We start from the raw sequence: 24,792 nt of genomic DNA on the forward strand, positions 1-24,792 counted from the left end.
TTGCTTAGGCTGCTGGACTATACTGGCAGTCAGTTCCCTCTGCATCTCATACACCAAAATAGTACAGCTGGAGACTGGCCCACATTTCGTTACTTTCCACAAGGTCCACATTTGCTGCCTTTATATTAACAATAGTCCTGGAATAATGTCTTGTCCTAATGTCTGATCAAAAATACTGCCCAGAAGAAACACATTTTACCTTGTGTTTAGATTCTCTTTTCTTCTGTTAAATTTCACATCAAAGAAGCTTTTCATAGGAGAGAAAAGAGAATCAATAAAAATATCTGATGTTCTCTGAAGAGCAGGAATTGATACCAGAGATGTTAACATCCACCAGTGTCTGCGACAGTCCAGTGTTTTTTTTTTAGTTTTTTTGGAGGGTTTTTGTGGTTTGGCTTTTTTTTTTTTTGGGGGGGGGGGCGGGGTTTGTTGTTGTTTTGTTGTTTGTTTGTTTTTTTACTGTAGCCATGAGTGGTACCAAACAATTGCACTGATGAAAAGAAAATCTGATACCAAATAAACAAAGCAAAAAGATTTATTCTTTAAGCTTAAAAGGAAGTATGCTGCTCTGTGGCATTCACACATATTTGTAAATGTGATCAAGCAGAAGAGACTGTGTCTTTCCATTATACATTGCAAGGTCTTTTCAGGCCAAATTTTGTGAAGTGTGCTCAGTGCAACCTGAAGCCACATGACCTGTTAACACTGATGCTAACAAAACTGTCTAAATTACAAAAAGTGATTTAGATGAGTTTTAAAACTGCATCTTGCTTCCATTTAAAGCAGTGTCACAGCTCTTGCTCTCTGAACAGGGCTGGGATGCCTGTGAAAGTATGAACCATCTTGCCAGAGTGTATCCACAGATGTCAGTAAAGGTGAGAAAGGCATGTGTGAAACTACCCAGGAAATCATAAAATTAAGTGGTTTCCATTCATCATCTTGCTGTGGAGCACTAAAAAACTCTGGAAAATTCCTGAATGGCTTTGCCAGTGACACCTGGTGAATCTTAAATATGTATGTCCAGTAGTAAGACAGTAGTAAGCTTTAAATATGGAAATATGTTTTCTGTTTCTCTTAAGATCCTATTAGGACAAAAGTGTACCAGTCAGATGGCAGAAGTATCTTCATTATTTATACATAAACATGTGCCACCTTTCCTAAAAACTGGAAAGGAAGAGATGGAAGACTGGCAGCACCATCTCCTGGCAGATAAAAGAAATAGGGACCACTTTCTGTCAGAAGGTAGGGCCCAAGTAATTTCTTTGTGGATTTTAAAAGGCTGTAGCAGGAAGTAACTTCACAAGAGTATATTCCCTGCCTAAGAAGATTAACTTTTATATGCTTGAGGGAAGAAAAGCATTATGTGTTATTATAATTATAGAGAACATATGCTCACAATAATGAAGAACAAATTCAGATTGCTTCTGCCTTTAAAAAGCTCTCTTATGTTAGTTTCTGCTTTCCTTTGTGATGCAGTAATAGCAGATTTCAAAACTAGCACAGCAGGTAAGTCAGTCCAGTTGCAGAATATTTGTGTAGTCCTGGAAGACCACAGGAGACCATAGAAGTTCCTCAAAGTCAGAAAATATTGGAATATGTATATTTCAAGAGTTGTAGCCAAATTTCTGCCTTTCTGAGTAAGTAGGGGAAATGTTGGGAAATCATTGGATCACTAATGTTGCAATGTTGGAAACTCCTGGATCACTTATGTGCAGTACAACTTTGCATATTTTGAAAGTGACAATAGGCCAAACAGAGCTAAGTAAGGGTGAGGCCTTCAAAGTAATGAAATGCTGTATGGGAAAGAAAAACATCTATGGAGATTAAAGAGGAGACTGTGTCAGGTGACTTGGTGAAAGACAGACATGGAAGAGAAGAGTGGAAGAAAAAGAGGTAAGGAAGAGAGGGATTACAGAAACTTCAGAACTGGTATGCCACAGGAGCCCAGATCTCATTTAGCAGCAAGAGGGAGAAGACAACCTCAGCAATGAGGCCGAAGTATATCAGTCTTCTGCCTCTTAACTCTGGCAGACCTGCTCTTGCTGTTAGGTCCCCTGTTCCATGGCATGAAACAAACAGAAAACCCTCCTTGTGCAACACAAACACAGATGATGTTTTGGTGTTGGGGTTTTTTTTTCATGTTTTGGAGATTATTTCACTTTGAGAATCTCCCAGCTGCTTTTAAAGTTTTGGTTGTGTTTATTTTATTTTATTTTTTCTCTTTCTGCAGATGAACATGAAAGTGGAAGAGATTTATGAATCTATTCATCCCATCCTTCTCCCAAAGTATGAACACTTCTTATAAGTCACTGCACTTCACAGGACTTTGCCCAACATAGATTCAAAAGCCACATGTAATACAGGTTTCAATAATTCCCATGGGAAAATATGCAGCTTTATGAAGCCTACATCTCCCAGATGGGTGGGGAGGAGCTCTGCTTATCTCTTTAGCTCAGAACCAAGATCAGGACTTTTTCCTCGGGGGATCATTTACGCTTCAAACATTCACAAAACAAAGGTAATCCACCATCTTCCTCCAGGGCGTGCCACAGAATCCATCTTCCTTTCCAAACAAACTACTAAACCGTGTATTTTGTGAATCGCTCGGGGTAGTGGGTTTACCTCTTTTACCAAACAATTGTTCCTAAAGGAACCCTTCCTGTGAACAGGGTCAGTTACCCAGCTGGCTGTCACTCCACATCTCCAGCTTTTATTATTAACACAGGGAAACACATTCACTGCCTACTTATATAAAATTCTTTTATTTATTTTATTTTTATTCAATGTGTGTACTTGTGCTATTCCTCACCAACACAGTATGTGCTGTTTCCCATTAATTTCTAATTATATCCTATCTATTTAGCATATGCTTTGTTTAGTCCATACTCATATTAATAAAATGGCTCAAATTCCTTACTGTGGGAAGGAAAGAATGCATTTCTATTAATACTGAGTATCAACACCCTCCACAAGTGGTCTTGTACTGGACACAAGATGATATATTTATATAAACAAATTAAGATTTGAAAAAAAAACCCACATTCAGACATGCCATTAAACTAATCTGCTGATGCCAAATCAATTATTGTTATTAATGTGGAATAAACCATATTACTAAATCAGTGACAATTTTCATAATTACTGCATACTGTTATGCTATTATTAAATAGCAATAGCCTCAACACTTTAATTTAACAACTCCATTGTGGTGGGCTCTGTCAAAACCCAAAGCACAGTTCTATAACCCTAAAAATATTTACAGGCAATCAACTTTTATTTTTAAAGTGTGCTTGTCAGATAAGAAGTAAATGGAAGAAAAAACCTAGTCACTGGGAAAATTCAAGTAATAATAGAAAAAGAAACTTTTTATCTGGCTTTCTGTATCTTCCTTCATAAGTTACAAATTAATGAGAGATAGAATAGTCTATCCATCAGTAAAAACATGGATCTGTACTGATACCTCTGAAGTCCAACATGTGATCTGGAAATTGGGATAAATAATTCACAGATAGAACAATGCCATTCCAAAAAGTTCAATCTAAAGTTGATTCTAAGATTTGCAGAAAGATCCTGCAATAGTAAATCACATCTGATAAGATGGCAAATGAAAATTGATGTTTTAAAATGTTATATGTAACCTTCACCAAATACTTACAATGATGAGCACTTGTTTAGTTGTTATTAATGTGAAAAGACATCCTAGAAAGCTGGTGAAGTATCATCTACCTGAAACTTCAATTCTGTACTCAGTGGAGGTCAAAAATTACAGAAAGTCACTAGAATTCAGACATGGGTAGAGGAAAATGATTTATTATATACTTCAGGATGGTTGTACTATATCAAAAAGACCCCAAAACCAAAACCCAAAAGCCAGAAAGATGTTTAGATTAGGCACAAACATGGATTAATCACACACAAAGGAAGGCTAACCAAAATAAGACATTTCTTTGGAGAAAAACCCAATCAAATCTGTAACTCAGAGGGTTATGGTAGATTTCATGAATGACATAGAAGGAAAGAGTCATAAAATGCATAAAACCCAATAATAAATAATTGTCAAGAGGGTCTGAAATAATCTAAGATGATTTCAATAATCTTAGTGTACCAGGTGCCAGAAGCTGAAACTCACCAACCAAACTAATTGCAAAACCAATAGTGAGAGATGATAAAGCCGTGGTGGAAAACCCAAAAGAGCCTCCTGAGTGTGTGTTCCCTTGCTGGAACACTTTATCATTAGCCTCACCTCTGATCTGTTTCAAATGGAGACATTGACCTAAAAAGAAGTTCATGACACAAAACAAACAACTTTGAGACAAACTCTCAACTGACACTGTTCACCCAGGAAAATCAAGGATGCAATAATTTGTACAGTGCAGTGAAATTCTAACTGTGGTATCAATTCTTGCTTAAAACTTTCTTGGCATCTAAGGAGTAGATTGTATCAAATATTACATTATTATTTTAACTGTGACCATTAAAAGTGACACCTATTCTACACAGACTAGTACAATTATAATTAGTGCATACGTGGGGAGATGTGATTTACCAGGGAAAGGTCAACAAGGGTTTTGTCAACATTGTTCTTGCCAAGAGAAATCTTGCCTCATAAACTCAGATTGAAGTCTTTTGAATGTGTCAGCAAGCACCTGGATAAGAGGGATTGCAGAGATACAGTTTGCTGAGATTCCTGAAAGACTTTCAAGGCTTTCTTGGTAAAGGCTCTTAAGGAGACTAAACAACCACAGGACAAGAGAGAAGATCCCAGCATGGACTGAAATGCAGTATATGGTCAGTTTTCACAATGAAAGTAAATCACTAATGCACCTTCACATCTCTGCACTTATTCATAAATAATCCGAGTAAGATAAGGAGTGACAAAGATTGCTGAAGATATCATGTTATTCATGAAAGGAGAGAAAAGGTGTGGCTGAGAATTGCAGAAAGACCTTCCTCTGTTCAGGGCTCATAAACACCCACTGATGATGCACTGAATGGGGGACACGTATGCTCCAGCACAGCACTCAGCAGGGACCCCCAGACTCTCCTAAAGCCTCACCCAGACCCTCTGTGTCATCTGGACTAGCACTGGACACCTCCAGGTGGGCAACAGAACAGAGACCTCAGTGCCCGGCAGGAAAACAACAGATGACCATGAAGAGGGACAGATGTAAATCAATGCACACAGGGACAAAACATCACATGTGGAATAATGCTGTCTGGCTGACCACTACACGTCAGGAGTGTGAGCTGGGAAGTTTAATGTTATTTGTGGGACAGTGCCAGCTCAGTGGAGATCAACAGCACATTGAATATTAGAAATATTCAGAAGCAATACTGAAAACACGGCAGGAAATATTGTTATGCCACTTTATAAATCTACTAGATGCCTCTGTCATGAACACCACATGGAGTTCCAGTCCCACCATCACAAACAGGAATAACAGAAATAGTAAAGTTCACGGAATAGTAGCAAACACTTCCTTGGAAAGGAGATTTCACTTGGACTTGTCAGTCTGCAAGAGGAGCCTCACCAGACTGCAAGGGGATTCCATGGAGGCTCTGAAGTGGTGAGTGGCATAGAAAAGGCAAATTTGATGTACTGTCCTTGCCCAGGCGAGAAGCAGGGTTGGGTCATCACATGATGTCACAAAATGTCAAGTTGAAAGCAAGGAAAGTGGCTACAGTGACACTGTGGAGCTCCCTGCCACAGGATGATATGGATGCTACAAGTTTACAAGCAGTAGGTCACAGAAATCACAGAAATCACAGAAAGGATAAAGGGAAGGGACCACAGTGGAGCATCTGGTCCAACCTCCCTGCTGAAGCAGGCCATTCCAGAGCACGTGGCACAGGATTGTATCCTGGTGGTTCTGGAATATCTCCAGTGAGGGAGACTTGACAGCTTCCCTGGACAACCTCTTCCAGTGCTGAGTCACCCACACAGAAAAGAAATTCCTCCTCATGTTCAGCTGGCACTTCCTGAGCATCCAATCAATTGAACAAATGTATGGAGGAGACAGTGAGGGCTGCTAAGCAAGACACAACCTCTGATTTCAGGAGTCACTAGATGCAAATTGTTGGAAGTTCAAAGCAGACCCACCAGAAGTTTCCCCAGAAGTTTCACCTCTTACAATCCTCTCATCTTCGGGGACAAGAACTGGGAGACACACTCTTGTTTTAAGTGATGTATCTGCCTTTATGGTGCTATGAAAAATGAGTAATCTTATTGATGCTTTTTAAATATTTCAGGTTAATTAATGAGCAGCACAGCTTAGGCAGGATGGGCAATGGGGACACTTTTTCTCCCTTTTTGCCGAGTACATTACTTGCAATCATCTTTGCTGGAGGCATCTGCAAAAAGGTAAGAGATCCACCTGATTCTGGAGAACATTAACCAGAGTACTACAGCACAGCTGCAACACAAGTACATTTTCTGTGCTTTTATCTCAAAAAGGTGAGCTCTTTGGGAACAGTTGAATCATGGACCCATCACTTATTATTTGTACTGAGTTCCACAATGTTCAGCTGTGCTAAGGAAACTACACAAAACCTTGTCAAGTCGCTGAGTAGAGTCCCTCACATGGGCTGGGGAGAAGCAGCAAACCAGCTGTGAGTGGCACTGCAGAGCCTGAGAGCACCAGGCAGGGGCACACCCCACGCTGTCCCCAGAGAGGGGCTGCAGAACCCAGAGCCTTCTCCCTGCCCAGGGGTCTGATCCTGCCCTGGGAAGGCCGTGAGGGAGCTGTGGTGAGGCTGTCCCAAGAAAGCAAGCCTCTCAGCAGGAAGAACGGCATTCCCAGCAGGAAGGAGGTGATCCTGCCCCTCTACCCAGCCCGGGTGAGGCCACACCTGCAGGGCTGTGTCCAGTTCTGTGTTCCAGCTCTCCCAGTGCAAGAGAGGCATGGAGCTCCTGGACAGGGTCCAGCAGAGGCTACAAAGACAATGAAGGGACTGGAGCATCTCTTTTATGAGGAAAAGCTGAGAGCTGGGCCTGTTCAGCCCCAAGAGATGACTGAGAGGGGACCTCGTCAATGTATTTCAGTATCTCGAGGGAGGGTGTCAAGAGAATGGAGCCAGGCTCCTCTTGGTGGTGCCAAGCAACAGGACAAGATGCAACAGGTAGAAATGGATGCTCAGGAAATTCCACCTGAATGTGAGGAAGGACTTTATTGTCCGTGCGACCAAGCACGGGAACAGATTGTCTACAGAGGCTGTTGTCTCCCTCCCTGAGTATACTCAAGAACCGTCTGGCTGCAATCCTGTGCCATGTGCTCTGGGATGGCCCTGCAGGGGCTCCCTGAGGGCAGCAGCCGCCGCCCCGCTCCCTCACGGCCCCGCGGCGCCGCCCCCCGCACCGCCCCCGCCCAAGATGGCGTCCCCGCCCGCCCCACAATGCCCCGCGCGCAGCTGCCGCGCTTCCGGGTGCGGGCCCAGGAGGGCGGCGGGCCCGGCACGGCGGGCGGAGGGCGAAGCTGCTCCGAGCGGATGCGAACGGGCGGGCGCGCAGTGCCGGAGGAGGCCGCGCCCGGACCATGAGGCTTCGACTGTGGCTGGTTCCGGCCCTGGTGCTGCTGTGGGGGCCGGGCGGGCTGGAGGCGCTGGGGCGCCCGCAGCGCCCGCAGCGCTACGGTGAGCACAGGGCGCGACCACGGCAGCCCCGGAGGGGGGGGGAGGAGGAAGAGACCACTGCGACAGTGGGGGGGAGGAAGGCACGGCCCCGGCCTGTGGCGGGGCTGGCGATGGGCGATGTGAGGGACGGGGCAGGGCAGGGCAGCCCTGCTGCTGGAGGCACCGCTGATGGGCACTGTTTGGGATTATCGCTGCGGGGAGACACCATTGTCTTCACACGCGCGGTCTGCTGAGGAGTTTCCCTCGCAGGAGTTTGCGTTCTGTTAAGGCGCGCTCATCCCGGACTAGGTCGGGGAGGACGGGAGCGCAGTCCCGGGTCATTGGTGCAGTGTCCGTGCTCCTGCAGGGTCAGCCTGGACCACATTCCCCAGGATGGCATCCAGGCGGTTCTGGAATCTCTCCAGTGAGGGAGGCTGCACAGCCTCACTGGGCAAAATCATGTAAATGGCATCCCTTCATAGCTCTGTGTGGAGAGCCACCAGAGCCCCGAGCCATTGGAGCTGAAAGTGACCTCTGGAGAAGCTTGACATGGAGGAGAACCGCTGCTTTATTTAACTTCTGTGAACAGTTTCGCATCTAAACTTCTGCTTTGCTATGAACAAGTTGTAGCCTTTCACTTGATAAGCAGAAGCTTGTCACTGGAATGGCCTCTTGCGTGAGGCAGTGGCCGTGTCTTGCCCTTAAGACCCGTGTCTTACTTCTTGGATCCTTGTCTTTGCTCCATTTTCCTCTTCTCTGTATCATAGTTCCTCATCACTTGAGCAGCAAAATTTTTGTCTCCTCTAAAAGCTTTTTAAAGGAAAAGTGTCTGGCCCCCACATGAAAACCCCTGATTTGAAAATCAAAGGTACAAAAAATGATTTTGTGATAAGTTCTGTTGCTTTCCTTGAGCCCATTGCTGTGCAGGGCGGGATGTACATGGGGTGATGCTGACATTCAAACAACAACTGAACTGTCTCAAGACAGTCTGGGAGCACTGTTGCAGTGATTGATCAGCTGTACATTCATACAGAGATAGCTGTCCTGTCTCCGGTCAGCGAGGCCAGCAGGGACTGCTCCAAGTCTCCTTTCTTGCCTTCCATCTCTCAGCACATTTCCTGACAGGTGCCCTCCTCTCCTGCACCTGAGGTGGATGGATTTGTGCTTCTGTGCACACCTCAGCAGTTCGTGGCTGTGGGAACCTGGGGGGGATGGGGCTCAGTGGTGGATGCTCCAGGAAGTGTAACAGAAATAAAACAAACACAGCATGTTCTTTCAACATCAGGCAGGTGAGGGAGGTCCTGAACAGAAGTTGCATCTTGGGCTGTCAGATCCTCATGCCTTCTAAAGGATCTCTCTGCTGTGAGTTTGTGCAGTCTTTATCTGATGGCTTTTATCTGCTTGGCCCACATACCACTGTGCCTGGACTATGAGCTCTTCAATTTTATGAAATACTGCATGGAGGAAAACTTCATTTCTTCTGTCTCTAAATGTTGGAAGAATTACTCATTTTCTTCACACCTGTGGTGACTTACCAATGCAATTTGTCTCATTTGTTGTTTAAGTGATAAAATATTAGTCTATATAATAATTCTTAGTATGAGGAAAGAATCATGGCTTTATTGGTTACTTTTGTCTGTATATTTTGTGTTGGATTTTTATGTATTTGAGATGTATGGTCAGGGCTGCAGGACACCCTTTGTAATACAAAGGCAGCATAAATTTATAATTATGAATGCTTTTGATTTTGTTTCCTTTTTTTGTTTCCTTTCTGAGCAGTTTTTGGTCTTTAATAGTCATTCCAGGGTCTCTTTTCTTTGTGTGTTTTTGTTTGTTTGTTTGTTTGTTTGTTTTAGAGGTTTTTGAGGGGGTGGGTTTATTTGTTTCTGTTTTCTTTTGGTTTTATGGGGTGTTTTTGTTTTGCTTTGAGTGGTAATAATTGTACTGATATACTTTGTTGTGTAAATACGGTGAGGAATTCTTTTCCTCACATGTTATTTCACACATTCACACCTTGAATTTCATCAGGTTTTGTTTTGTTGTCCACTAAACTAATTTTACAAAAGTATTTTGCGAGGGAATTTGAAAAATCCGTGTGTGCTACGTTAGCTGTTACTTTTATCCACACGCTACTGCCAGATCCATCTGTATGTATAGGAGGCACTACTTTCCCAGTATCCTGTTTAGCCCCAGGTCTGGTAACTTACACGTCCTTGTAACTGTTACCTGTTGGCCAGGTCGGGACACTGAGTGTATTTCTTGATTAGACGGTACCTGGAGTGGAAATGGGTCTGCTCAGACCCCCTGCACTACGCCAGTGGCTCTTTAGTCCCACACCAGTTAGGAGCTGACCAGTTCTGTTTTTGCAGTGCTTTGTAACTCTTGGGGTAATACATTCACATCCTGTTGATTTATTGGTCATTTTCTTGACTTGTTGTAAAGCCTCTTTTCCTAAGTCCCAAACACAGGCCATTACTTATATCCTATCATGACAAAAAGTTCCTTCTGGGGAACTTTTGAATCTCCTCTCCAGTGAATAGTAAGGTCAGTTAATGGTACTGGCTTTTAGCATCCCTTCTTGGGGCTGTATTTGCAGCCCCAAATTTACTTGTTTTACAAGCCCTTTGGGTTATTTAGCTGTGTGGTTCTTCTCATAAAATAACAAATATTTCAAGTATTAGCTTTCTGCCTTTTACAAGCTGCTTTTAAAAATACCTTTGCCTATTTTATTGTGGTTTTATCTTTATCTGTTGTTGGAGTTCTGTTTTCCTCATCTTACAACTTGGTTTTCTAAGTATCATCTTTTTCTTCTACTAATTTCAATATTCTTATTTTGAAAGCTTTGTTTTTCCACAGCTTAATTTTTGGGAACTGAAATCAGATTTCTGATGAGCACTGTTTGTAAGGAAGTTTCATGAATTTCGTGATTTCTATTGAGAACTTCTGGCTTATTACTCTGAGTTCACTTTTTCAAGGAGGAAAAAAAAATATACAGCGAAAAAAGAATTTGACAAAGAATAGAATAAGTGATAAAACAATATAGGTCATTTTCCATTTTTTTTGGCTGAAGTAATCTTAGGGTGTGGTGCTCCAGGAGTCTAAACTGATCTAAAATGGGACTGCCACAACCTGACCTCAGCTTTCCAATCCCTTCCCCATTCCTGTGAGCACATTCATGGTATGTGAGCTGTCTGGAAGCTAATCTCTTTTTTTGTTTGTTTTTTCCTTGTTTTGTTTTGGTGTGTTTTTTTTTTTTTTTAAAGTGGTTTGGGGTTTTTGTTTGCTTGGTTTTGGTTTATTTCCAGTAAAGGGCATACTCTCTTTTGTGGAGCAGCTCACAGTGTGCCTGTCCAAGCACCTGCCCCATCGTTTTTAAGGGGTGGAAAGGGTTGTGTTCCAGGTGAGGGATGAAGGCAGGATGGTACCCACCTCCATTTGTCTTTAGGTGTACTCTTTTTAGTAATGTTGACATCAGGGATCAATTTCTAGAGAAGTGGGACTCCACTACTCAATACTGATACTGTAGTTTGGCCCAGAAAAATTAATGGAAACTCTTTCAAGATTTTTCTTTGTTGTAATTTATCTCTGAAGATAACCTTTTATACCTATAAAATATTTATGCTGTTTGTCTTGGAATTCAGACATATCTGAATGGTGACAAAGCTCAATGTACTTGAAAAGAGTAACAGTGCAAGTGTCCAGCTTGGGTGCTGAATAGGTGAATGGGTCACTGAGTATATCTAAAGAACTGCCTGAATCTGTGTTACAATTCAGTGGTGCAAGTTGTGTGCTGCCACTAAGCAGCCTGTGTGCAGGATTACCCCCAACAGAGTCTGGGTGTAAAATGGGTCTTGCTCAACTGTTGTGCCTTTTGAATGAGAACTTTTTGTCACAAGCTAGGCAGGGAACTAAAACAAGATAGTCCTTTGCTGGGCAGATGATACTCTTTAAATCACTCACTGGGGATCTTTTTCTTCCTGCCAAATTGCACTAATAAAATCTGAGGCAGGTGCCCTGATTTTCACCATTTTTTTCTCCACAATGCAGAAATACTCCACAGAACTCAGAACAGCTGTGTGAGCTGGAGAAATGACCTGGTACAAATGGTTCAGTGCAAACCTGCCTGATGCACATCAGAAGACTCGGGTTTAGATTTGTTGAGTGAAAAAAACAAATGGTAGCTGTGTAGATGAATAAACCAGGGGAGCTAAGTGACACAGGGCAGCATAAATTGATTGGCAGTCAGTTTTGAATTCTTTACACATGGTGTGACAAAATGCAGGAAGTCCAGAGGCCAGGAATGTAACTTGCTGCCAGAGAATTTAGGAATTGGAAGTTTAGCTCAGTGGCAAGAATGTGCAGTGAAGTAATTAGTGACAAAAATCTTAATGCAAGATTAAATTTTATCCTGCTGGACTGAAGCTACTGCTGGAGACTAAGGCAAGACCTGGGTGAGGGTCAAATGATTCCTTTCTGTACCATGATCTGCCTTTTTTGTTACAGTTTCTTATCCCATTTGGACATCCTTTGGAGCAAGATTACTGTTTTAGATGGAGCTGGTTTTGCAGTTTGTCCCCAAAAGCTGAAGGTTAAGTGTGTTTCTCACCATGCATCACATGGTGGAGAATTCAAGGACACACAATCCCACAGCATGTGGTCCCTGCCCAGGATGTGGTGGGATTATTTCAAAATCATTGCAGGAATTGATGCAGTGCCTTTGTCTCTGTATAAACAGCAAATGCTTGGTGTAGACGGGGCCCTATTGAATGCAAATTACCAGTATTATTTTTGTGTTGGGGATTAGCAGTCTTTTCCATTAAGTTACTTAATATCAAGGTTTTCAAGTACTTTTCTCAGGTTTGTTTGCATTTGTTCATATGAATAGGTCAATGTTTCCATTTCCAACTGAAAAAAGTGATTGAAGTGTAACCTCTGCAAGAAGTACTCAAGGTCGACAAAATTAAGAATGTCAATGCTACATTAAATTCTAATTAATAAGAATTACTTTTAACTGTTGCAAGAATTTTGATAATGGGAGCCTAATGCAGTACTCAGCATGGGTTTGCTTTTCAGTAGTGCAAATTTGTTCTGACCTTTAAGCAGACAAAAAGTAAAATTCCTGTTTGCATTTAAGATTTGGCGTGATTTATTTTTCTCCCCAGTAAAAACTGACAACTTCACTGCTGCTGTGCATTGCTGATAGCAGCAGTGACTCATCTCAGTTTCATGCTTCTGCCACTCTGGAATTTTTGTGTGCATGTGCAGAAGCCCCAGCATGGATTTCTGCTCTGTGCTGGAAGGGCCGAGTGAGGAAGCCCAGCCAGCCACAATCCAACACTCTGGCACTCTGACTTTACATTGGGATGTAATTGTGAGTTTAGTAGTAGGCAGAGATTTGTCTTTGTAATAGAAGTTTCTGTTTAGTTTCTGTTTTAAACAGTTTCATCCCTCCCCCCACTTTTTTATAAACTATAGGTGTCCGAGTTTGCCTGTTTGCCAGACTGATGATGGCACGTGATTTGCTGTGAAACCAAGAGCTGTTTTTTTTTTAACAAAGAGCAGTTTATCCTGCTGTCCTTTTCTGTGATCTTCATGTACAGCACATGAGCTTGCCTGTTTGGGGGATGTCCAGCAACACTCTCAAAGGTTCTAATGCTCTTCCTGATGTCTTTCATTCTTGCAGATACATCTGATACTATTGCCCATCTTTGTCACTTGTGGCCTGCATCTCTTCACAATATCCATCCTTGTCTTCCTGTTCTGTACTAATGTGCATTATTTGTACATTTTTCCCTCCTTGATATTTGCATTTTTAATGCACCTTTGTAGGTGCATGGACTGGGAAGGGGGAAGGCAAGGGTGCTCTGAGGGGAGGCACCTACAGCTGCCACCCAGGCTGATCCATAATTACTGAGGTGTTGAACAAGAACATGATATCCCTTGGTTTCCTTTCTCACTTTTTCAGGTTTGCACTGAAATTGTAAAATTCTGCCCCTCAGTACCTGTGAGGTGCCTCAGATTTTGGAAGTTCGTGTGTGAATCAGTCCATAGTTGTATCCACAAGGAAAAGAAATGCAGTCAGAAGTGAAGAGATTGGTCTCACAAGTGTAGTCTGGACAGTAATTAATGCCTACTTAGAATCAGCTCCACTCAAACTTATTTTGTGACACAGCAGGATTTTGTGATGTGGTGTCTTTGCACAGTAGTGAGACTTGTAGTTTTTTGATAGCCAGACAAATGTTCTGTTTCCAGAGACACTGCATCCCATGACTGGGCAGTTCCCCTCTGCAGGATGTATGAAAGCATATGATTTGGGGATGGGTTGTGCTGGGGTTTTTGAACATCAATCATATGATGCTGTTCTGTTGTAAGATGGGATGGCTGTATTGTTTCACTTTAATTATGAGGATGTTAATTCAGTAGACTTCCTTATTTTTTATAATGTCAGTGTTTGGCAGGATATTACTTTTTTTTTCCCTTTTTCCCTTTGAAAAGTGGTCTGTTGTCATTAATAGGACAGGCTTATTAAATCAAGTAGATCCAACAGTGTAAGTCTTGTTCCTCACTGGTCCTTATTTAAGATGTGATTAGTGAAGGAGATAATTTGCAAGATTGGAAGTGTGTGAGGTAATGTGTAGGAGCCATTGTGGGTATTCAGCTGTATTCAAAACCACCAGAAACAGCAGCTTAATTATCTATACAGCTTCTGCTAAACAGAATTTGCACCCTTAAGGAAATATTCCCACTGCCTAGAAACAGATGTTTATTTTACTGTGGGGAAAAACTTTGGAGTAGTTAAAGGTGCTGCTACATGAACAAGTTTTTCCTGAGATGAGCTAAAGGGTATTTAGTCAGCTGTTAGCTTTTCCATGATACCCATCACTGGCATGTCTGAGTGTGTGATAAGGAGGGAGTCCTTATCACAGTTAACTGCAGGAGAAGTGCACTGTGGAGTGGACAGTAAAGCAGCAGCATCCCTGCCCTCCCTGCACGAGGGCTGATTAACCCTACCCCGAGGCTTTGTCTGCTGCTGAGGGAGTGAGTGCGGGCACCTTGTTTTCTCACGGGGTTTGACTAGTTTGCTGCAGCTGGGATCGAGTTAAAAACATGCCTTCTAAAACCTTCAGCAGTGCTGATGTGGCTGACCAGTCTTACTAACAGGTTTGTCCAGAAATGTGTCCAGAGTGTAAACTTTTATCTTGTTATGGTTTATTAGAATGTATTTGGTTTGTTGCTTTGAACTTGTTTCTCAGACAAGTTCTTCTGTTTACATGTTCTTGATGAGCAAAACAGCAACCACTCTTCAGTGGAAACAAGTAAACATGATTTATCTAAACTGTTGAAAGCATGGGCTGTTTTGTGTGGGATGAGTGTTTCAATTCACTTTGTATTGTGTCTCTGGCAGTGTCTCTGTACCAGATGTGCTGGAGGAAGATGTAACAGCACATGCAAGGAATTGTTACAGAGCAGCTTTCCCACGATGAACATTCTCAGTGTGTCCTCTTTGTCAACAGTCTCCTAAAAGCAGCATAAGCTGTTCAGAGAGGGTATCCACAAACATTTATGCAGGACTGCATCACCTCCTGCCTGGCACAGACCATTAGTGTGCCCAGTTGAAATATGAATATGTTTACCTTCTCCATTAGCACTCCCTGGAATGGTGCTGCAGCCAAAGGATCCAGCTGTGTTGCAGCCAGTGAGCAGCTGTTACTGCAAACACAGGGCAGCTGGTTTATGTAGGTGATGGACACCTGCTTTAGCTCTTGTGCTTCAAGCTGGAAAGACTCCAGTCTGGGTTTCCTAGTCTAAATTGTGAGATTCTGAATTGTATTTCAAATTACTGTGTTTGATTACTTCAGTTAAAATATTTTAATGTACAAGAAGAGCATACAAAACTAAATAGTAACAATAAAGAATATGGAGCCCTTCTATTCAGTCACTCCTCAGCTGAATCATAAAAATTGTTACTAGTCAAATGCTCATAAGCTTTTGATAGGTGTTTGATACCCACTGGAAATCAGCTTGAGATCAGAACCCAGATGTAGTCGATGAGTGCTGCATGAAATACAGCCTGGAGCCCCTTGAGTCTTGGAGATGACACTGATTTAACAGTCCCACTGCAAAATCCTTCCTGACTGTGTTTGCAGTGCTTGTTCTAGGACTGTAGGCTTGTCATCCCATTCCAGTGCCTTTGACAGAAAAATTATTCCTGCTTTTATTCCCTTGGGATGATTGGAGAAATAACTGCAATCATTCCTGCAAGCCCCACTGATTAACTAGTGATCTTTTTTAAATCCTAAAAGAGTAATATTTAAAAAAAAAATTGGATCTTGAGTTTTAGGTAGGAACATTTTCTATCATGGGATAATTTTGAAGAGAGTTTTAAAATATATAATTATATCTTCTGGGTTAAAACTTTATGCTTCTAGGTAAGCTTAACCTTTCCATAAATGATGCAGTGCAAAAGAATGCTTATGAAATGGCTGACTTGCCACATTTACTTGTTGGGTTCTGGACAATAGATGGGGCATGAGATCATGGGAATTTACTGTTGTGCTTATGAAAGCCAAGCTGGTTGGAGAAGACTGACATTGGTATTTGAATTGCTAGCTGAGCACTGAAAGAGAAACTTCTTTTGAAATACATGCAGTGGCCTCTAACTCAGGGAGTTAAGCTGTTCTCCCATGCATTCTTGACCTCTTTGGTGCTGGAGCAGAGTTTATTAAAAGATAGTTTCCTGTGTTGTCTGGAAGTCTACTGCCAGGAGGCTTTTAGCCCAGAAACAAGGTGAAAAAAAAGAGGCAAGAGTTGGTGGGTTCAAAGCTGGGGGTAGAAGTGGATCACTGCTGTGGATTTCTTCTTGAGAGCTTTGGGATGTTCTCTTTGTCACCAGTGTCCCTTCCCTGTCTCTCTTACAAACCTGATTTCTGTAGGTTCTTAGGAGTTTTCTCTCCGGGAAAGAAGGTACCATGAGGTGAAGGCTGGTGACAATAAATTTGCCATATCAGGTTGCAATTAAGATGTTCCCTAAAATGACAGGAATGCAAAAATCTAGGAGGGTGTGGAAGGGAATGAACTGCAAAAAAATGGATTGGGAAACCTAAGCTCAGATCTCTTGAAGCCCATGGGAAATAACTCTTGGACCATAATGAAAATAATGAGGAAGGAATACCAGAAAGATTTTTAAACTTGAATAAAAAATATATGCTTTCTATGGCTCCCATCCACAGACTGCTGTACAGTTGGACTCTGTGCAGTTCCGTGTTTTCTTTAAAATAATGACGCTTAAACTTTTATTTTCAATAAGCCATGAATGTCGATTAATTTTCACAATATGAACATTTTACTGAAAAATTTTGGTTTGAGTGTATTACCAATATATTTGTTCCACATCTGGCTGATACCATGATTAGTTAACAGATTATGTCTGGGAGCAGTGTGTCTTAAGCCTCTACTTATGTTGTAAGTAAAATTAAAAGCAAACAAATTTAGGAAGGGTAAGAGGAAATATGAACAAGTGCACTCTTGTTTCAGGGTTACAGGAACTGGGAGTGCCGTGTGTTTCGTTTGTTACTTCAATAGAATCATCTTACTCATCTTCATGAACTTCTTAGGTCTTGTTCTTACTACCCTTCCTGTGTCTCTGTGAGGCATTTCCAGAAGGGTGTTTGTGTATATTGAGGTGGAGTAGGACTTGCCTACCAAATAAAAACGTCTGATTTTTTTTTTTTAGCAGACTTCTCAGTTCTCTTGCCATGAAACTGAGACATTTTGTCTGGCCATAGTGGCAACTGCGTTTTGCTTTTTGGCATGGCTTTTTCTTGGTTCTGGTCTGTACTTCAAAGGCAGAGGTGGAAAAGGACAGGAATGTTTTGTAGCGGGCGTTGTGCCTCTCGGGCAGACTTTGTGTGTGGCAAGTTCCAAACAGCACAGCAGTGGTACCACTCCTCTTGTTTCATGCCATGTACCACACACTTGGTCTGTATCATAAACCAGTGTTGGATATCCTGTATGTCAGCATTCACTTTAATTGAGGGGTCAGCTCTAGCCTGAGTGTAGTGACAGAATCTCGAGTTTGATTAAAAGAATTCAGAACTAAGCAGTTTAATGAGGTTTTTTTTCCCAGAATTGATTCCCTTGCCTGTTCCTACCCCCTTCCTAGGTGGTTCTGGATGAAGGCAGATGCCAGTTAAAAATAAATTAATTAGGACAGACTTCTTAATGAAAAAAGAGCTGTTTGGAGGGAGAAGTTAGGCATTTACTCACTGCATGGCTCTAGTGAACCAGCTCTGCAGCCTATGGCAACCTAAAAGGAAGGCCCTGCTGACATGCAGCAATGGGTCACATGTGGGGAAAATCCCCACAACAGAAAACACGGTGATGGAAACTTGTCTTTGCATATAACCCGAAACACATGGTAATCATGTGCAGGTGCTCTCGACCTGAGGGTTGTAAACAGACATCAGGAAATTGCAACTGCACTGCCCTTCCTGTGTTGCTCAAGGCCCGGGAGGGAGAAGCCTGGGAACCGCTCTCAGTGGCGTCTGCTGCCCAAGAAAGGAGCAGCGTGCCTCACTCTGGGAGTGGGTCTGGTGCAGGGCCAGGAGGGCTGCGAGGGTCACCTTTGCTTCTGTGCCTTGCTCACCTCAGTGTACACAAGCACACCTGTGGCTGTGCACTGCTGGTTAGTTCTCCCCACCCCTTTGCAAAGGAAAAAGCAAGGTGCTTTCCTTGCCCTGATCAGTGCATGTGTTCTTCAAGCTTTCCTGGGCTTTGGAGGCATGGATTTGGGGATAAATTATGGTACTGAGTGTCAGGTGTAAAAAGCCCATATTATTTCAAGAGCTATGAACATCTAGATTTCAAGTTGGCAATCTCAGTTGTTGCACAATAGCTGGTAAAACAGCATGTCAGTGGTACTGCTTACCTTAAAGGCTAATAAAACACATGAGGTGGCTTTGCTGAGTGGGGCAAGCTAGTGACCAGGGACTCTGAAGGAGTGCCATCTTCCTTAATAGAAAACCTCTTTGGTGGCTATCAGGTCTGGTTTAGAAGCATAGCTGGAAATGGAGGGGAAGGAAACAGGAATTTTTTTTTTTAAAGGATGTCTGGATGAGCACTTCTGTCTCTTGTAAAACACATCTAAGTCCTCATTTAGTGCAGTGAAGAGTGGGCACCTCTGGCTGAGAAGAAAAGCAGCAGTGTGGAAATAACAGCTTCTTGTGAAGGCTGTAAATAGCACCTGAATCTCCGTGCTGGTGGAAGCCAGGGTTGTTGTTGGGTGTCTCGATGGGTGGTGGGTGATCCAGAGAAGCAAGAGTATGGATGGGTGCTTTGATGAAGGAATGACTTAAAACGTAACAGGAGGCTTTATCAGCAAGAGCCAAGCACTGATTGCAGCTGTCCTGCACTTGGTAATGGTGCAGGACTTGTTAATCTCCAGAATATTGATCTGAATTTGTAATTTGTGTACTGCTCCCATAGGAATTCAGGCACTTGGTCTCCTTTCTCTGAACAAGTTTTCATGCTCTGAGTAGGAAAAGGAGTTTTGCATGGTGGTAAGGTATAGGGAGATCAGGGTATCTCACATGAATTGCCTTGTTACATAGTTCTGATTGATTGTGCTATGCAGATACCTGTTTTGTGGCTGCTCTTGGGCAGAAAGGCTCAATGCAGTCCAGTCTGCAAATTAACTTTGTTTAAGTCTCCTAGGTTAAACTATTTTCTTCCTCAGACTCATGTGGGGACCAGCAGGTGAGGAGAATAATTCACCCCAAAGAAATGGAGACATTGTTTAGTTTCTGGGGGGCAGCCAGGGAGGGCATTAGTTCTGCATTGCTGTGGCAGTAAAAGCAATGAGTTGGTTGCTCAGAAGTTGTAGAAAAAGTGAAGCAAACTCTGTCTCTCTCAGGCTGTCTTGTCTCACTCTGTGATTTCTACTTGTGTACACAAAATAGGCCATTACAGAAATGTACAGTAGTTATCCTAAAACTACAGCAAACTGTGGTCTTGCTGTTGAAATGGGAGTCTCTGGTTTGCTCTTTTTTTATGTGTGCATTTAGAAAGAAAGTCTTTTGAAACTAAAACTTTCCTTGTTGGTCTTTCAGACACAGTTGAGTCCATGCTTTCAGACTACGACATCCTCTCTCTGTCTAGCATCCAGCAGCACTCCCTGAAGAAGAGGGACCTCCAGCCTGAGACACACGTAGAGAGGCTCTTAAGTTTTTCAGCCCTGCAAAGGTAATTAAATCATCAGTGATGAAATAGCATAATATTTTCCTTCAGTTTCTGATGAGTAACGTGCAGTTTCAAACCCAGAAATTGCTGTCTTGCTTTCTGTCATGACTGGCCAGTTCTTCTAGGTTAGTGATCTGCATGGTTATATGACTTCAGAGAGGCTCAGAGGAAAGGGGAAAGTAAGTTCTAATTTATTTATCTGGTGGCTGAAGTGGTAGTAATTTAGGATTTCTTTTGCTTTATTTTTAGGTTTAGTTTCATGTAGATTACTCCCACTGGATAGGGTTGGATCTCACTTATACCTCATCTGGCAATGTTGTCAGTACTTCTTGACTGTCCTCTGGTTCTTGAAAATCTCAGTCTTCAGTTTGGGTAGTGTGTGTGGTGTGTTGCCAAGAGATTTACTGTATTTATTTTCATGGAGGTTTAATCCTTTTCCTACTGAGTATAAATGTCCCATTAAATAAAATACTTTCATAGTAAAATACTTTCAAATATTTTCAATACTTAAAAATCTTTTCATATTTTGTTTGGTTTAGTTTTGATTTTTGGTTTTTGTTATAAGATGGGAATAAGAGCTCAGGTGAAAGGGGGAGGAGAAATAGAAGGGAGTAGGCATGAAGATTGCAGGGATTTTATTCTGAGAGTCAGAAAAACGCCTTGCAGATATTTTAGTGCTGAAATTGTGAATATGAATTGGGGAGCAGGGTCAGAATAACACTTTGTATTAACAAATGTAGTTTGATTTTTGTTTGTCTGACATCTTTTGTCCTCTGTGTATTCATGTGCCTTCCCCTGTGTCATCTTCAACTGTCATGCAAGTTATGCATAGTTTTTGAGTCTCTGAATGTTTGAAAGGGCATTTTTTTGAGTTTGGAGGGGCAATTATGAAAGGTTAATGGGATCAGATGTCTGACTGTCCCTGTTTTGCACTGCCTCATGTGCGCTGGCTTTAGGGTGAGGTTGCCAATGACAATTACAGAGTAATTGCAGAGGAGCATGCCAAAAATCTTTGACCCAAAGCCCAATTAAACCAAGACCCCATGAGGCTTCTTCCAGAAAAGGTTATCAGCTTATTTCTTGGTATAGTTTTCAGTTTTTGTGACAATATATTGTAAAAAATGTAGGGAGTTCAGATTTCTGTTTATAGTCTTTTGCCTGTATTATGTCAGAAAGTAAGAACTTCAAGATAATTTAATTTCAAATAGATGAAGAAATTTCTTGGTCTGATTATTTATTTTTTAAATAATTACCAGTAACTGGTTTTGCTTAACTGCAAGTGGAGAAGGCACATCATGGGCAAACTCCGACTGTTTTGGATTTGGGGGGTTATTTTTTAAACTTTTTTTAAATTAAACATCTGTGACTCTAAAATATTTACAGTTATCAATTACACAGTGTATGTTTTTGTAGCCTGCTTATCAGAGTTAATACTTTTGGACTTCTTTTGGACCCTCAATAAAATGGAGATTTGAATGTATCTGTTATATGTACGTTTTGCATAAAAATAAATGCAAGTAAATTCTTTTACAGGCACTTTAAATTATACTTAACTGCAACTGCTGAACACTTTTCAGAAAAATTTCAAGCATTAGTTGTGGATGGTGAAGGCAAGGAAAAGGAGTACCATGTTCAATGGCGAGACTTTTTCACCGGACATGTCGTTGGTTAGTATGGAGTAGGCTGTGGGTCAATGCTGAGAAACCACAGCTTTGCTCGGGTCTCTTGGGCAGAGTAAATGGTGTATTTCCCTCATTTTCATCAGATGTGGTTAGGATGAAGAAATAAACATAACACTTATCCTCTTGCGTTTTCTGGTTTTGTTTTTGTGGTGTGTTTGGGGATTTTTTTAGGTTTGGTGGGTGGTGGGGTGTATTGCATCAAGCTCTTAAGACAGGACTCTTGTGTTGAGTTTGGCAGGACACAAAGGTATAATTTACTTAAGCAGCAGCTTGCAAATTATTATTTTTTTAAAATGCTGATGGTGGCTTTAATTCCAGCTGGAATGTAGGACTTGAATGTTCCTTGCCCTGGAACACAAAGCCAAGGTAGAGGTGATGCAGTAATGCCCAGACTGTTCAATTAAAAGACTTAAAGATAGTTCTTTGTAGATTACTTTTCTGTAAAGAAAGATGCTGTGCTCCACTTTCATGCAGTACTAATGCTTCTGCTAAGTTGTTTTGATTTCTTTGTTGCCTTTGTGATGTGGTGAGACTTTTCCACTGGAATGCAGGCTGACGCCGTGAAATTGCTGTCTGATAGTAGTTAGATGCATGCTGCTCTTGTTGGCAGAAATATTGTGTCCCCCATTACTAATCGCCAGAGCCATCTCAACACTTCCTGCAAAATTTTCTGTTAAATCTGAGTCTCATTGACTCTGACTATTGGGAAGTTAAGACTCAGGGGAAGTGCTGATTAATTTAGTTTTTTTTTTCCTTAAATTGAACAGTACAGAGACTGAGGAAGGTAATTTGTCATGAAGTTTAGAAACAATTAAAAACCCCCACCAAACAGTGTCTGTGCAGGAGCGCATGCAAACAGCTGAATTAATTTAATGCTTCCATGTTTATGTTAAAGGAGAGCATAATTCCAAGGTTGTGGCACATATTGGGGATGAAGATTTTACAGTGCGAATCAATACTGATGGAGAAGAATACAATATTGAGGTAAGCTTTGCTGTTAAAAACTGTATCCAGACAATCACCTCCTTTTCCTCTGGGTGTTCCTCTTCCTTGTTAGATATGTTGACACTTCTGTAGCTCAAACTAGATTTGGTGGTAATGCTTGTTTTTGGAGTGAGGAGAGAGAGAAATAAGAAACCAGTTTGGCTTGCAAGTATTGACTTCTATTAGTGAGTGACATTCTCTGATAGTTGCATGTTTTAGGTACATCAGGGAGAAGGTATATTTTAAACAGGAAGGGGTTTCAGAAACAGGAATGGATAATGTCAGAAATTAGTGGTGATCATGGCCTCTAACAAACTGTGACAGTCTAAACAGAGTCAATGTCTGTGAAGCTCTTTAAAACTGGCTTTGTTACATCTTGGACGTTTTCCCATTCTTAGAGCTTCATTGAAAATCTGATCTTTTATCTGAAAATTAGTTATTTTTCCTACTCCCTTGTTTTTCACCATTTTACTTGCTTGTGTTATTTTGAACTCTTGGTTACAAAAAATATTCAACAAATATATAATTAGAGACTGTCATAATGAGATGTTCAGTGCAGTATATTCCCAGACACAAGCAGTATTTGAATGGCTGAATAACAGTAATTATGGCTGAGTGTTATATGGATATTGTAATTGTCTCCAAACCCAAAGATATGCAGAATTATGGGTAAACCTGAGAAATCTAGTCATGTTAAAGTATAAAAACGTGATCAAAATCCCCAAGTCTCTGTACTTGCGTTTTACATTGAGAACTACAGTATCTGTTTGCTTGTGATGTAAAGCATTTTTGTGTTTGTGCTCCAGAGCAGTTGTGGGTGTGCCTTGTCTCTCCACGCAGCCAAGCCCCTGTTCCTGTGTCAGTGCAGCTGGGGGCAGGCAGTGGTGTGCAGCCTCTGGCTTGTCCTGCTGCCTGGCTGGTGTCCCCAGGTCAGCTTTGGCCTCTGACTGCCCTGGGTGGGATGATTCCTGTGCTCAGTCACAGAGGGAGCACGCCTGGCTCTGTTCCCCAAAGGCAGCATGGACAAAGCTGCTCTGCCATTCCCTGCTTCTCTTTTCAAGGTAGTTGTGTATGGTTTGGAAAGGCTGTGGGCCTTTGTGTAAACCACTGGTGCCCTCACACCTTGCCTTAGTGTGTGAAACCTTCAGTTTTGTGCTGCAGACACGTGGCTGCTGACATGGCACATTCTGGGGCCTTTTTGCTGTGCAGTGAAAGCACAGTGTGCTGAGTGATGGCTGGCTGGAGTTGGGAGAGCCCTGCCTAGGGGCCAGAGGAGACCCAGAGCCAGGGGCACTGTGTTGTAGGTGCAGGCAGTCTGTGCTGCTTGGCTCTGGCCAGAGAGCTGACCCTGTCTGTGTCATATCTGGGGGTGTTGCTTTAGCTTTAACATCCAGATAAGAATAGGACTTGTCAGTAAAGTAAAAAGATTATTTGTATGATTCTGCTCTGGGAATTGGTGTCTCTTCTTGAGATTTCATGGTCTTCTTTGGTTTTGGAGACACTTACATGCTTGTGAGAGACTTGGGTAGCTATTGAGCATCAAAGAGCCCACAGTGTGCTGTGTGCTTCAAGGCTCTCTGTTACCTGCTTCCTCCTGTGCTCCTGGTCAGTGCATTTGTTAGCAGTTAAAGATATCCTTCTGGCTCCATGCTGTTACAGAGGGGAGCAGAGGAACCTGAGAAGCCTCTTCAGCCTGTTCAGATTCTGAGGAGAAGAAAAATTCTCTCCTATGGCCTTGTCAGGTAGCTGCCACTGCTTTGTTAAGATGCTCTTAGACTTTTGGACTCCCATGTAGCATAAGAGAGTTGAAATCTGTTGGCTTTCTTGGGGATGTCATTTTGTCAGTAGATTTGTTGCTGTGGGTGAACACAGTGCATTTGTGTGTGTGGACAGGAATCTGTGGAGGTACAATGGTGCATACATAAAGTTTTTACTTATCTAGACTTTGGGTTCATTGTGTTCCTAACTTCTCCTTGTGCTGTCAGCCACTGTGGAGATTTGTAGATGATGTGGAAGATGAAAGACTGCTGGTCTACAGATCTGAAGATATCAAAGATTTCTCAAGGTTGCAGTCCCCCAAAGTATGTGGCTATTTAAAGCTGAGTGAAGATGAACTGTTGCCAAAAGGACTGGAAGACAGGAAACAAAATGAAGGTGGGTGTCCATACCTTGGGAGAGCAGCATCTTGGAAACAAATTAGCTCTTTCAATTCATTGTGGGGATGGAGGGGGGAAGCAGCACTCCTCATGCCTCTTTTAACAACTTTGTACTTCTGTGCACT

At 42.1% G+C, this 24,792-nt stretch overlaps 1 protein-coding gene across 6 annotated transcripts in view; it reads left to right on the top strand.

Annotated features, from left to right (window-relative positions):
* The first annotated feature begins 7,407 nt into the window (after positions 1 to 7,407).
* ADAM17 (ADAM metallopeptidase domain 17) overlaps positions 7,408 to 24,792 on the top strand; it is a 34,857-nt gene continuing 17,472 nt past the window's right edge. The window contains exons 1-5 of one of the 6 annotated variants that reach the window (XM_064411979.1): positions 7,408 to 7,629; positions 19,716 to 19,848; positions 21,379 to 21,512; positions 22,423 to 22,511; positions 24,497 to 24,665. In XM_064411979.1, coding sequence (XP_064268049.1) covers positions 7,533 to 7,629; positions 19,716 to 19,848; positions 21,379 to 21,512; positions 22,423 to 22,511; positions 24,497 to 24,665 — 622 coding nt within the window. In that variant the 5' untranslated portion in view covers positions 7,408 to 7,532. Of the gene's footprint in view, positions 7,630 to 8,340; positions 8,477 to 8,930; positions 8,971 to 13,217; positions 13,255 to 14,635; positions 14,770 to 19,331; positions 19,363 to 19,715; positions 19,849 to 21,378; positions 21,513 to 22,422; positions 22,512 to 24,496; positions 24,666 to 24,792 lie in introns of those variants that run through there. The other 5 variants (XM_064411981.1, XM_064411978.1, XM_064411980.1 and 2 more) reach the window with 5 other exon arrangements.

This window comes from Passer domesticus, chromosome 3 (genome assembly GCF_036417665.1).
Source record: "Passer domesticus isolate bPasDom1 chromosome 3, bPasDom1.hap1, whole genome shotgun sequence".
Classification (NCBI taxonomy): domain Eukaryota; kingdom Metazoa; phylum Chordata; class Aves; order Passeriformes; family Passeridae; genus Passer; species Passer domesticus.